At 35.4% G+C, this 14,545-nt stretch overlaps 2 protein-coding genes across 2 annotated transcripts; both read right to left on the bottom strand.

Annotated features, from left to right (window-relative positions):
• Nucleotides 1-2,683: 2,683 nt before the first annotated feature.
• LOC116115292 (nuclear transport factor 2B-like) lies at nt 2,684-3,458 on the bottom strand. Its single transcript, XM_031401449.1, has 2 exons — nt 2,884-3,458; nt 2,684-2,778 (listed from the first exon to the last, which is right to left on the bottom strand). The coding sequence occupies exons 1-2, from the start codon at nt 3,184-3,186 to the stop codon at nt 2,704-2,706; spliced, it is 378 nt and encodes a 125-aa protein (XP_031257309.1). The 5' UTR covers nt 3,187-3,458; the 3' UTR covers nt 2,684-2,703.
• Nucleotides 3,459-6,267: 2,809 nt separating this feature from the next.
• Nucleotides 6,268-7,595, bottom strand: LOC116115280 (probable dolichyl-diphosphooligosaccharide--protein glycosyltransferase subunit 3B). Its single transcript, XM_031401435.1, has one exon. The coding sequence runs from the start codon at nt 7,556-7,558 to the stop codon at nt 6,506-6,508; it is 1,053 nt and encodes a 350-aa protein (XP_031257295.1). The 5' UTR covers nt 7,559-7,595; the 3' UTR covers nt 6,268-6,505.
• Between the last annotated feature and the right edge of the window lie 6,950 nt (nt 7,596-14,545).

The raw sequence follows: 14,545 nt of genomic DNA, 5'->3' as shown, positions 1-14,545 counted from the left end.
ATTGTCCAACCCAACATAAGCTCGTTCAGATGTAGCTCGACCTAGCACAAGCTAGTTGCGACCAATCCTCACAATTGTTCAACCAGCTCATAGATAACTTCAGATCTCGGATATCTCAGAAGAGATCAGATCGACAACAATCTTGGTGCAATCTCAGCGCTCAATCATAAGAATATCGGAGTTATATTTCAATCTTAATTGTAATCCCTTTATTTTCGCTCTTTCCTTTGTACAAAAATTGTATATAAACCCCCTCCAACAATGAGAAATGGGTTAGCAAATTGTTCTAGGAATATTATTGTAAGCTCTCACAGCAAATACAAAAACAGTAGACATAGGCTCAAGAGTTTAACTCGTCAAACCACTTTAAAAACTCTTTGTGTCATTATTTTACTGTTTTTCATTCATAACATTGTTGGTTACCCGTAATCAAGCTCATATCAATTCCGATTCTGTCATGGTCAGTCGGATCACTCTAATCGGTACAAAATCTTGTATCAACACCTTCAATAGAACGTTATTTGCAATTATGAGAACAAATATTATGTTTCAACCAATAGTATATACCTACATCAAATCAGAACAAAAAAGGTTAACAATAATCTGGCAAAAACAAAAGAAAACAATTACAAATAACAATTTAAAATTGAATACATTTCTTTCTTCAGATGAATAATGTAACAAACTATTAATACATCGACATATAAATAGGATTCAAAATAATGAATCCTTTCATATTCACTAAAATAATAATAAAAATAAGTGTATCTAACCTTTCATATTAAATACACATAAACATTAATTCATATTAATGTTAAATCCAATAATACTTCTTATCAATCCCTTAATATTCACATTCATTAATTCATATTAATGATAAATATTCATATATCTCTGGCCCTTCAAATTCAATTAAACAAAAACATCGAATCAAATTAAATAAAACGTAACTGAAATGATAAAAACTATGGGAGGTGAAGAGGCTTCAGAAATATCCCAGCAAATATTGTATTTACATAATTAAAAACATCCAACAAACATTGAATCTTGTTATTATATTAATATCTATGATTAATAATCCAAAATAGCATAAACCAATGACATGCAGACACTTATAGCAATTTTAGAGTCCTACATGGCGTTCAAAAAACTTAGACTTAAGGATTTATATAGATATATAGATTTGGGTTGTGACTTTGTTTTCTAAATTTTTGTATGTAAACTGGGTTTTGGTAACTTGATCTTTGCCGTTATGAAATGAAATTGTGAACTAATTATTACCTTGTTTGCTAGATGTATGTATAATTGTTTTGGTTAATCGGAAATGAAAATAAGTGAAAGTTATGAGGATGCGATTTGGAGGATAAACACAAGCAGACATAACCAAAAAGGTCCAATTGTGTTTAATGTCTGTTTTTGGATGTGTTTTCTGGTTCATTTGGTGGCCTGATTGTAAGTGACAGAGAGATGGGTCTTGTATTGATTTAGATCTGTAATTGCCTAAGTCTCCAGTGAAAACAATAACGATGATTTCGTACTATTAGATCCATTTTGACTCTCTCATCTCTTTGAGAACCCAAGCGGGTATATCAGATTCACACCCAACATACCTGCCTTGACTTTTTTGTATGCATACTTAACTCATTTTCTGTAAGCATAATTAAGAATTTATGTGGGATAATGCAGCCATGGTTTAATTTTTAACCTTATTTTTTATTGGCTGAACATTTCATTTGATTTTGCAGGGACCAGTGCTGAAAGCTTTTCTGAGGGAAACTATCCAAATACTATTGAGACGCTACTACAGTGGTTAGTTATATATATATGGTTTAGACACAAGTCTCTTGAATAATTTTACTACTTACTTAGTAACAAGTGGTAGCTGTGATGTAATTTCAGATGAGTATTTGTTTTGTATTTGTGAGATGTAATATCATATGAGTATTTGTTTTGTATTTGTGTGATGTAATATCATATGAGTATTTGTTTTGTTTTTGTTTATGCATTTGTGTGATGTAATTTCAGATAAGTATTTGTTTTGTATTTGTCCAAATTTTGGGAAATTGAAAATTAGCTTAATTGTGGGGGGTGTGATTGTAACAAATGAAAATTACAGAAATTGTGAAGTGTGATTGTAACGAATGAAAATTGTAGTGAACAGTAAACACGTACCCACAAATCCTCCCGTACTTGCGTAAGGTAGGATATAGGTCCAATATTCTTTAGCTGTTTAGAAGTTAGAACCAATCATTTTTTACCTGTACCAGCTGAACTCATATTTGTTTGGACCCGACTCGCACCTACCTGGCCTGCCCGTTTTGCCAAGTCCATTAAAAAGTAAAAAACGCATGTATAACAATTAATTTTCATTTGACACATCATCATATCCAAGATGACAATTTACGTGTTACATGAACAATTTGAATATAGAAATACACCATAAAATAATTAGTTAATTAATTAATTGTACGCAAATTTCCTTTGCTAGATACCCATCAATGAATGATAGGTTTATGATTATTGCTGCTTCGCTTTTGTTCCAACTTTACGTGTGTTATACTGGAAAGAAAGTGCTGTCTAAAATAAATAAAAACAGCTTCAAGAAACCAGAATAGGTGATGCGGATTAGTTTTATTCCTTGAAGAACACGATGTTATCGAAAAAAAATTACACAGCACCAGTATCAATTTGAAGAAGAACAAATCAACCGTAATTGAGGCGAAATATGTCATTCTGCACAAAGAAGTTTCCTTCTTGTGTGGGCGTCAGGTGGAACATCTGCAATATGATATAATATGTTAATTTCATATCACTACTTCTACATGTTTTTCAAGCTCTTTAAACTGATTAATGACCTCTCATAAAAAAAATGATAATAATAACCTGGCTAAATCTTAAGTGGTGCTCCTCTCCTGCCAATTGGAGGCTGCCACTGACAAAGATGACTATGCCACCAGTAGAGGTACAAGGCTGAGAATCAATGGTGCTGATCAAATGTCGGCATTGATCAAAAGGTAACTGGTTAAGCTTAGTAGAGATATCATCAACCCCAAATATCTTCTGGCCTTCAAAGGTGAGCATGGACGTTGTTTGATATAGAGACGAGAGAGAGGGTCTATCACTATCAAAGAGATGGTAGTAATGATCAACAAATGACTTTCCCAATGTATCAATCTGTTCTTCCATTCTCTCTATCCCTCAATACTTATCTACTTCTCTTCTTTGCTACCAAAATATAAGGGAGGTGAGATGTGCTCAAAACTTCATTTCATATAGGCTAAGCAACTATAAAGAGAAAAGATGCATGATATTGATCTGTCTCCTGCATTAGCACTATATCATGACTGTTATGCCCCTCTGTAGAGTGCAAAATTATCCAAGCATGGGTTGTGAATGAGATGAGAGAGAGGCCAATCGGTAATTTGATAATGCTGAAGAGAATCAGACACACTGCTGCCTTCGTACGCAAAGTAAAAGTCTCAATGGCATCAACTTGGTGTGGATTTGAGGTGGCTATCGCATTTCAAAATCTTTTGGCCGTCCAGATGCACTTTTTCTTTTTGAATTAAGCTTTCGTAGACGTTTTAGTAAATTACAATTACTAATAACATTCTGAAAAGGTGTTAAGAACTTGAAGGGAGATTATCATAGACTTGAAACTAAAACTTCTTGGGTCAAAGCGTGGTGAAGACGCTGCTCTTATCAACATTATCCAGTGGCTCTTTGCTAAGCCGAAAGTAGGGAATATATACTCTTGTGAAATAATCATTCTTTATAACTTGGATGCTTGAATAGTAATACCTTATGGAGTATTTATAAAGCTATTCTATAGAACTAACGAATTTTGCAATTTTGGGAGTCAATACTCGTTTTCAAGCTTTATGCTTTCCTGAAATAAAGTCTTGCGCATACCCAGTTTCACAAAACCCAAAACCGCAAATGTGCATCCGACCAAATGAAGTATAATTCAAAAGACGAAAAAATTCTGCTACTGTCTGCACGGGTGAAGGTTAATCGCTTGTACGTCTTTTAGTAAATGCAGAACCGACCACAGGAAGTGGGCAGGAGCGTTGTGCATGTGCCATGAGTGCATAACAAATTTATGGGACAATAGCGCAACCTAGCTGGAAAGGCTTTTGCATATTTAAAGCTAAAACTTAACTTGCTACTGGTAGAACTTAGAGATTATGGGTTCAGCAGTCAGCTTCACCATGTATAACATCTGCAATATCACACTCTTCTAATATTATAAGATCTAAAATTATCAAGTGAAACAGAACTGGGAAAGTTTGCTTCATGCATGATAAAAATATGGCGCTCCCCTCAATTGTTGCTAAAAGTTGTTTATACTGGTGTAAACCAATAGACAAACTATAATTTAGAGCTGCTTAAATTTCACTGGCAACGCAGAGTCACAACTGGATGTAGATTTCAGGATGAAATTACATTCAGGAAAATAACTTCACACTACTATGAGGTTGAGAAGATGATGAAAACGGGAAGGCAGAAAAAGCACCGAAAACAAGTGTGTCCCAGAAATAATGGCGAGGAAAAGCTTCATATGGTTTCATAAAGGAAAAATTACATCGCAAATAAAATAATACAGAGAATTGACAAACCATGCCTCTTGTTCCCAGTTCAACATAAAAGTTGGACAAGCATGTTTTCATATCCTAATTAACATAGATCAAGCTACCAGGCTCTATCAAAACATGATAGATGAACATACTCTGGAATTTATGTTCATAACAACTAACCCTCATATAACTTCCAGGCCAACCAGTAGAAAAAGAACGTGCTATGAAAGAAAATGCAATCAGCATCTTCAAAGAGCCTAGTGATACCAGAAAAATATAAATAAATAAATGTTCTCTTTCTTTCTATGCTATTCATTCACCAAACAAACTCATCTAAGTACATCAGAACTAAAATTTAAGCTTAGTTATTCTGTTATTTTGTTAATAAACCTGACTACCTACTGTTAATGTAAAAATCTTGTATAAGGTAAAAGAAAGCAAAACCAAAATCAAATAAGTCTTCTGTTGGACGAAATGAAATTTGGCTTTACAATCTGATGGAACCAATTTACACCCAGGCGACAGAGAAAATCCCCAAGGTAATTGCTGAGTGGAAATTCAAACTCCTACTTTATGGCATACGCTTTTCCTACATACACATAAGTTAACAAATAAAGATTCAGGATCCCCTAAATCATTAAAAGATTAAAAAGTGGCTGAAGACTTCAGCAACCCCAAGTCCCCCAACCAGTACTTAAGGCCACTAGTTAAGACTGTGTTTGGTCAAGATGAACCTACATCAATACTAAGCACAGTTCATAGCCATCGAACTCCTTAAAGAATAAGATCTCTCCTTATAAGTATACCCTGGCAAGCACACAAGAAAGATACGATGGCTATTCTCCACATTATGAGAAGTTGCACAAAAATTGGGACAAAAGCTTTTAAAGAAAAGATAGAGTAAGAAGCTCGTGGTCACATTTCTACTCTGACTGCTCAAAGTGATAAAGGTGCTGTCATTATATTTTCAAAATAAGTGTCAGATGTTCGAAAATAAGTGTCTGATGTTCACTATCAAGCTTCTACCAGAATCATTTAATAATACTATAACAAGAATCACAGATTGTCTCCACAAGAGTTCATAAGGAGATGACATAAATGGGAATCATACATAAGCTTAACCAACAAAGTTAAATTTTCCTGTCTTCAGATTAATGCCACAAACAATATCTAACATGGAAGACTCAACTAAAATTACTGTTCTGACAAATGTGGTGTATCAGAGTAAATTAGGTAACAAATTTAAACCAAAATTTGCAAACAGTTCATATATGAATGAGAAGCATAATCATCTGCGACCATTTATTCTCTTGTCTGGAAACATTGTGTTCAATCAAATGGCTGATCATCAACTCACATATAGTTGTATTTCAATATCTATATGCCAGCAACATTGCATTGGCATCTAAGAGTATAAGTTATATTCAAGAAGTATGGAGGGGAAATACACATTGCCACCTAGGTTCGTACGGGTATCAGAACATAAGTAACTGGATTCTCGAAACACCTTCATTCAAGCAACCAAACCCTAATATAAATTATTGAGTCCATAAGACTTTTGGAACTCCTGCCAAACTACATACCACGAGTAAAAAGCCATAAGAATGGCAACAATCAAAACGTTACCAGTCCATTTCCAAAATTTCAGATTTTGAAGAAAATATATCAGGGACGCCACTATAGTAAGAAATTCTCAAAATTATGTGTTGGTGTAGTTCTAGCAATTATTCAACATCCCATATTTTTCGAAAGAGTAACATAGTTAAGTGATAACAATCTAATAGTTATACATATAAAACATCAAAGTTCAATCAGAATCTCTAATGAAAATTTTTGAACAATAAACATAAAAAAGTGCTGACCGCATTTTGATTTCACTATCACTTCCAACTGGAAGGTCTTCCAATAATCCAAGTTAACAACCTTCCTCACCAACTGGAAGGCCAGTACCCATGAACCCCATATCCAGTCTTCCAATTATCCAAGTAAATAACCTTCCTCACCGCCCAAAATGAAACCAACAACGCAAAAGTCATAACCACTCTCTGCGCCGTCACATTCTTCACCTTAACAAGAACATTAGTCACAAGTGCCAATAACAATCCTACAATTGTGTACAATGACCCAATGGCAAACCCCTCTGCTCCCAACTGCATCCCTGAACCCTGGTAAAAGAATATGAGCTTGTTTGGATCATTTCTATCCGCCAAAAACATAGGCATTTTGCGAATTATATTGTGCATTGCACCGGACACACTGAAAAAGTAAACAAACACAGAACCCAATAGCCAAATCTTGCGGTCATGCAACAAAGTCTCGCCAGCGATGATCTTTTTAATCACAAACGGTAACCAGATTAAAAATATTAAAACGATGAGTCCAAGTTGTTTCTTTGAAAGCAATGGTGGACGGTGAATGTGTCCCACAATAAGTTTGGTTCTTGATTGGACAAAATCAGCCATTGATTCAGCCATCCGTGAGAAATCTCCCTGGTCCATCTGAATCGAATCATCTTTGAGAGATTTAGCATCGGGACCCACCAGGCGGATGTGAGGGAGAGAATTGACTCCGAACATTCCGAATGAGGATTGAGATTCTTTGAATTCGAGATCGCAGAAGAAGAGTTTTCCGTGATCGGAGGGGTTGTTGGTGATGAATGACGAGGCAAGGATGGAGAATTCATTGCGTAGATCTTGGAGGTGGAGCTCGGGCTTACTGTGGAGTTGTTGAGCATCGAAAAAGATGAGGATAGAGTAAGGGCGTGGTGTTTTTGTAGAGGTCAAAAAACGGGAGATTAGGTGGTCGTTTAAGTGAATAATGCCTGATGTTGATTGAGACTGGAGGCTCAGCAGCTCCGAGACTAAGTCCGTCTGCGAATTGGAGGTGGCTATGGAGATCAGCACTGTAAAGATGGCAGTGAAGAGGATCATGTGGTACGATTTTAGGGAGATCGCCATTTTTCCAGAGTGATGTTTGGTCATTCTTAGGGTTTGGCTTTGGCTTTTTAGAAATTGAAGGAGCTTAAAGACTTTGACTTCGAATTAGCTTTTTCCAATACGGTGTCGTTTCTCTCTGGNAACTTGGATTCTTCTTTCTTATATGACCAAGTTGAATAAGACTAATATAAGTTTACGCGCGTAAATTTGTAAGATACTCTTTGACTCTTGTGGGAAACGGCTGGTGGTTCTTCAGTTGTTTAATCACGTTTTAATATTTAATTTGAGTAAAGATAACCCATTTTGATAAAATCATGACATTACATTTTCCTTGTTTCAATTTCACTACTAAATCATTCCATTTGAGTGGTTCGTCAATGTTTGGGCTGTAATATAATGGAGGCCCAACAATTATTTGGGGTTTTTTTTTTACATATACCCCTCTAAGAGAGTAGGAAGATGTTACATACCTCCCTAGATTATCATTTTTTCTCTTAAAATTCTTATTTATCCCATTGAAAATTTGAAATTATTATTTACCCCTTTGATAAAGTATCAAAAACCCCGCTAATTGGGGTATATATAATACTTATCAAAAACCATTGAGGCTTTTGAAACTTCCTCATCTCTTAGAGGTTGAATAAAAAAACATATTATTTGAGACTTTTTATTTGTAATTCAAAAACAAATTGTTATTTTAAACACCACTCATTTTATGAGTAATGCTATATATTACAAACTATTCTTGACAAACTGATGTAGCAACCTTGCATGTTTAACATATATCTACCTTAATTTTTTTGAATTATCTTTAATTTAAAATTATACTATCACATTAAAACACATCAACTTGTAAGTTTGTATGGAAAGTTTGGACATATAATATTATTAAGAGTATAATTAATGAGAAATACTAGATGTACAAAGAATTTTACAAAGAGTCTTTGTACAAAATGATATGGTAACTGCCACACCACCAGTTTCACATCAATCTTTTCTTTCTTTTCACAAACTGGTGGTGTGGCAGCTGCTACATTACTTTGTATAAAGACTCTTTGTAAGAGTAACATTTCTCATAATCGATAATGCTAGATGTACAAACAAATCTTACAAAGATTTTTCTACAAATTGATGTGGTAAAAAATTAATGAAAGAGTGAATACAAAAAGTCCAACTCATTATATTCACTCTTCTATTTATTTTCTATCACATCAGTTTGTATAGAAATTTTTTTAAGATTTGTTTGTTCATCTAACATTATTGTATTAATTCTTCCATTTATTTTCTGCTACATTAGCTTGTATAGAATTATTTGTAAAATCTATTTGTACATCTAGCATTATTGTATCACAAATACTTATCCTTAAGAGGCTGTTTGGTTGGGAGTTATATCCCATTACTGAGATAATGTCATCTTATATTAATTAAATTACCACATTTGGTTGTCAAGTAATATAAGATTCCGGTAATCTTCCAAAACCAATAGCAATTACTGTTGGTTATATAGGTTGTAATTTGAATATCTCAATTTTCTTAAGTATTTTAAGATTACTTGGTAATCTTATTTTGTTACAGTTTTACCCTTAACTATTAAATTTTTTAAACAATAATGTCCTTATTCTGAAATTAATTTACGTAAACCTGCCAGGCTGCCATTACAATTTTACCCATAATTAATTAAGTTTTTAGGCAATATGCTCTTATATTTAAAACAAATTGCAAGCCACCCAAGACTACCGCCGCCCGCTAGCTACCATCGTCGGTAGCCACCGCTAGAAGTATTCGAAACGATGCACAATTGACCAGATTTGGGCGACCAAACGTCGATCTGGCTGTCTACGACCAGTTCGATGGCCAGAAATGGCCAAATGGCCATAGATTTGGTCGTTAATGCCCATATCTATTATGGCCGTTGATTCTTAGATTTTCGGTGCACAATGTCAAAATAGATTTGGCCGTTAACAGCTAGATCCATGACCCACAACGGCGCATGGCTGACCAGATCTGGTCGATTGTGCGCTGTTCCGACAAATGCCAATGGCAGCGGTGTTGGTGGCTAGTGGCCAATAGTGGCTTGGGGTAGATGGGGGTGATTTTGTTACAAATTAAACTTTTATATGGCTGGGGTGTTTTAGCAAAATTTCAAATGTAGGGGGTTAAAAGAAATGATTCAAAAAATAATATTATATTAATATTTAAAAAGGAGGGCAATTTAGCAATCTATATAACCTACCCACCAATTTATCATCCCAACCAAACATATGAATATAACATACCCACCAATTTATCCTCCCAACCAAACATATGAATATATTATACCCACCAATTTATTTCAACCTAATCAAACACATTTTCCTGAACATTCCAATAATCTTGAAGGTAATCTATCTTTCAATTAATTTAATGTTTCCAGTAATACAACATTCTTTGAACCAAACACAAGTATTATTCTTACAATCTTGAAAGTAAAAAATACATGTGAATGGTTTTATTTATGAACATTATATTCAAAACAAAAAGCATAAAAAACATTGAAAAGATAAATAAAAGGGTACTTTTAGAAGTAAGTGGACTTCATAAAGACATTTACATATCGTTGTTAGGAAAAATCCGCAACAATTGAAGATACGTGATTGACAATGCTAGAACCATGTAGGATGTGTGCGTGATTCTAATGGATCAGTGATGGAGGTTATATGATGATGATCGTACAATAATAATCATAAAATAACATAGAAATAAGAAAGACTTTTTAAAGTGGTTCGGTTGCTTATAATGCAAAATCTACATTTATTGTTATGTTATTAAGTGCACTGACGAGCTGAGTTACAAAGAGTTAGCTCAATGAGTTTTCCCTCTCGAGTTCTCTCTTTTCTGAGCCTCTATCTTAGATCTTTTCTCACCCCCTTAAAACAGATTATAATTTGGTATATAAACTCAAACAAGAAATAGCGAGATCTTCGACTTTGATCGTGGAGTCCATATCGCAAGATATCTCTAGGCCAAAAGAAGAATTATCCGCTCCAGATTTATCACACAACACATATGCTAAAACATTTTAATAAGATAAACTTGTAAATGAGAAATTGAAAGATAAAATATAGGGGGCCAATAGCATCATTCTTTATTAATTGTTATTATGATTAATTAATTTTTTTTAAAAATGCATATACGATGATATTTTATTTGATGGATGATGTAATATATTGGCTTTTTTTAAGTTTGTAAAAAGGGAACCTCCATAGAATTTTTTTAAAGATAGAGTTTTTATATATGGGTGTCATGATGCATCACATCATCTATGCATATAGTCAATGTAACAATTTTGTATATCAAAAATCATGATCCATCACATCGTCCATGCATATTGTTGATGAACAATTTCACACAAAAATAAAAATTCATGAATTGCGTTNAAAAAAAAAAAAAGGTAACATTACCTTTATACCACCCTTTATATCATTTTTTTTACTTCATGACGTGACATCCTATGTGGTATATGCCACCTCAGCTGTCACATAATCCGGATGCCATGTCACTTCCCTCCAAATTTAGAAAAAAATTCTGTGAAAAACCCAAAATTTCAAAAATTAATTTCTCTAAATCAATTTCATATCTCCCAAAACAAAGAAACCCCAAAATTTCTTCCAAAAAATCCTATCAATTTTGAAAACCCAGCTCAATCTCTAATCACAGCTTGTTCCCACGGAATCCAACAACCATCCAAAATCAATTTGGGGTGTTGGTTGTGTGGCTGCTGCTTGGGGTGTGGATTTCGTGGCTGCTGCTTGTGGTGTGGATTTTGTGACTGATGCATAGGGTGTGGGTTGTGTGGCTATTGTTGAAAAAACTAAATATTTTGTTTTACTTGCTTTGAAACTTTAGTACAAACTTCATATATACAACATGCGTATCTGTCTAAATCCTACTTATTACAATCAAATCAAATCAAATCCAATCCTACTAACAATGGTAACAATCCCTATAATTGTATAAGTTTTACAAATGACAATAAACTAAAGATGGCAATAAAATATATCCCACAATACTCCCCCTCAAGTTGGAGCATGAAGCATGGAAATGCCCAACTTGATCAATAATTCATGAAATCGATTGCGTCCAAGTGCTTTCGTAAATATGTCAGCTAATTGTTGCTACGAGGAGATGGGCCGAGTGACAATAGTTCGTGATTGAATATGTTGTCGGATAAAATGACAATCTATTTCAATGTGCTTTGTTCGCTCGTGGAATACCGGGTTAGCCGCAATGTGAATGGCAGTCTGATTGTCACAAAACAAGGGAATCGGTGAAGTGTATGTCACTTGAAGGTCTTGTAAAAGTCGTGGAAGCCAAATGACCTCACTAGTGGTAGTGGCCATGGCACGATATTCAGCCTCGGCAGAAGAACGGGAAACTACTTATTGTTTCTTGGATCGCCATGAAATAGGAGAATGTCCAAGAAAGATAATATAACAAGTAGTTGATCTACGAGTCATTGGACATCCTGCCTAATCTGCATCACAATAAGCTCGCAAAGACAAAGAACTATTTGAAGGAACCAAAATACCTTGTCCTGGGTTTCCCTTAAGATAATGTAATACCCTATAAGCAGCATCCATGTGTGGTTGTCGTGGGGCATGCATAAACTAGCTAAGGATATGGACTGCATAGCTAATGTCTGGACGAGTGATAGTGAGATAAAGCAATCGACCTATCAACCGACGGTAATGCCCGGGATCAGTGCAAATCTCGCCAGAATCCAATGAAAGCTTGTTCTGTTGATCCATGGGAAAGGAAACTGGCTTGCAACCTGTAAGACCACTCTCGGCTAAAATGTCAAGAACATATTTGCATTGGCTTAATGAGATCCCTTTGGCGGAACGTGCTACCTCTATTCCAAGAAAATACTTGAGTCTGCCAAGATCTTTGATGTGAAATTTAGTATCTAAGTAGCATTTTAGCTTAGAAATACGAGCAGAGTCTATTCCCGTGACTATACCATCGTCAACATAGATAAGAACAGCAATAAAATATCCCGCAGGACCCAAAGAGAAAAAAAGAGAGTGATCCGCATCAGACTGCTGAAAACCAATAGCAAGAAGAGAATTAGTGAATTTATGATACCAATTTCGAGATGCTTGACGAAGGCCATAAAGGGATTTCTATAATCGATAAACTCGGTGCTCCCCTTCTTCTGCCAAGTCACCATGCAAGAAGGCATTATTCACATCAAGTTGGTGTAATTCCCAATGTTTAATCGAAGCAATTGCCAATAAACACCGGACAGTGACTAATTTGACGACTGGGGCAAAAGTCTCATGAAAATCTACACCTTCGATTTGAGTGTAGCCTTTGGCAACGAGGCACGCCTTGTAGCGTTCAATGCTACCATCTGGATGGTATTTGACTTTGTAAACCCATTTGGAATCAATAGCCCGTTTACCAGGAGGTAAAGGTTGCAAAGTCCAAGTATGATTTGCCTCTAAAGTGGAAATTTCCTTAGCCATGGCATCTCTCCAATGTGTATGTTTGACTGCTTGAAAAAATGATTTCGGCTCATCGGTGGATGAGATGGCCGCTAAGAAGGCAGTGTAAGCATGTGAAAACTTAGAATAGGAAATAGAATGAGATAAAGGATGTATCGTCGAGTTGGCCGAAGGAGAGGCAGAGGGTTGCGTAATGCTTGGAGGAGCAAGAGAGGGGGGCAACGTATAATCATAACCGGATAAGGAGCGAGAAATTTGCGTTGTCGTTTGCCAGAAACAATTGAGGCTGTTGGAACAACACTACCAATCTCATTGATCACGCTAGAATCAATAGGGTCAAGAGATGGTGTCTTGATTGTTGACAAATCAGACCCAATCGACTCGGGAACATTACTAACAGATTGAGGAGACCTATGTTGAACTGTAGAAGATCCGTGCTCAGTGGTTGGTGACATGGGCTCAACTGTATGGGATACGACTGTAGTTGGACTATTAGATTGAGGAGCTATTGTAGGCAGTGCGCTAGGCTCAAGGTCAGGGGTATTGAACATTGCCAATGTGTTTGTTTGATCCAAATTGATTTGGTGAACATTACCTATGTCTGGAGATATGGCGAATGGGAAGATTTCCTCCAAAAATTGAACATCGCGGGAAACATAAATCCTTTTATTGTCAAGGTCATAGATTTTGTATCCCTTTTGTCCATTAGGATATCCAAAAAAAATACCTGGTTTAGCACGAGGAGCAAATTTGTCACGTGACTTGCCATTCACATGCCCATAACAAAGGCATCCAAAACTTCTCAAATGATCATATGTCGGAGTCCTCCCAAGTAAAGCGTCAACTAGGGTTTTATCTTGTAGTACAGCAAGCGGCATGCATTTGATCAAGTATGCGGCAATAAGAACACATTCGCCCCAAAATGAAATAGGAAGTTTGGCTTGGAATCGCAATGCTCGTGCAACTTCTAAGAGATGCCTGTGTTCGCGCTCAACAATTCCATTTTGCTGTGGCGTGTCAGTACAACTAGATTGATGCTCTATGCCATGATCAAAATAATAAGTCATTAAATCAGCATGAGTGAATTCCAGACCATTGTCTGTCCTTATGATTTTGATACGCAAATTAAACTGTGCATAAACCCAATTAAAAATTGCAGTAGATATAACTTGGTTTCTAACTTATATTTCATAAGAAAGTCTCATGTCGCTGAAAGATGGATGCATGAAGAATCAAGCATATCATGCTATAACAAGTATAGTCATAGTTTAAAAAAAAAAATTTCAATCAAATTGAAATAAGTAAGGTAGAACATGTTACCTTAAGTCCTTAGCAATTTTGTAGACTCTTAATTTCAAGAGAAACTAAGCAAAAGAGTATCCACACCAAGGGAAGAAGAGATTTGACCAAGAGGAAAATTTAGGGTTCTTAGAGATTTTTCTCTACACAAAAATTCATATATCATTTTCTTTATATAGGAATCCTTGTAAACAATTCAATAATTGTTTTGGACTTCCTTAAACAATTCCATAATTGTTATGAAGTT

Source organism: Pistacia vera, unplaced genomic scaffold (genome assembly GCF_008641045.1).
Source record: "Pistacia vera cultivar Batoury unplaced genomic scaffold, PisVer_v2 Contig735, whole genome shotgun sequence".
Lineage (NCBI taxonomy): Eukaryota > Viridiplantae > Streptophyta > Magnoliopsida > Sapindales > Anacardiaceae > Pistacia > Pistacia vera.
Note: the sequence above shows the minus strand (reverse complement) of the source record. Positions and strands in the feature narration are given on the sequence as shown.

Bases quoted from the DNA above. Each gene is read 5' to 3' on its own strand.
- LOC116115292 (XM_031401449.1), bottom strand. From the start codon at position 3,186: ATGGAAGAACAGATTGATACATTGGGAAAGTCATTTGTTGATCATTAC. The intron at 2,779-2,883 runs GTTATTATTATC...ATCATATTGCAG, and splicing joins ACCACTTAAGATTTAGCCAG to ATGTTCCACCTGACGCCCAC.
- LOC116115280 (XM_031401435.1), bottom strand. From the start codon at position 7,558: ATGACCAAACATCACTCTGGAAAAATGGCGATCTCCCTAAAATCGTAC.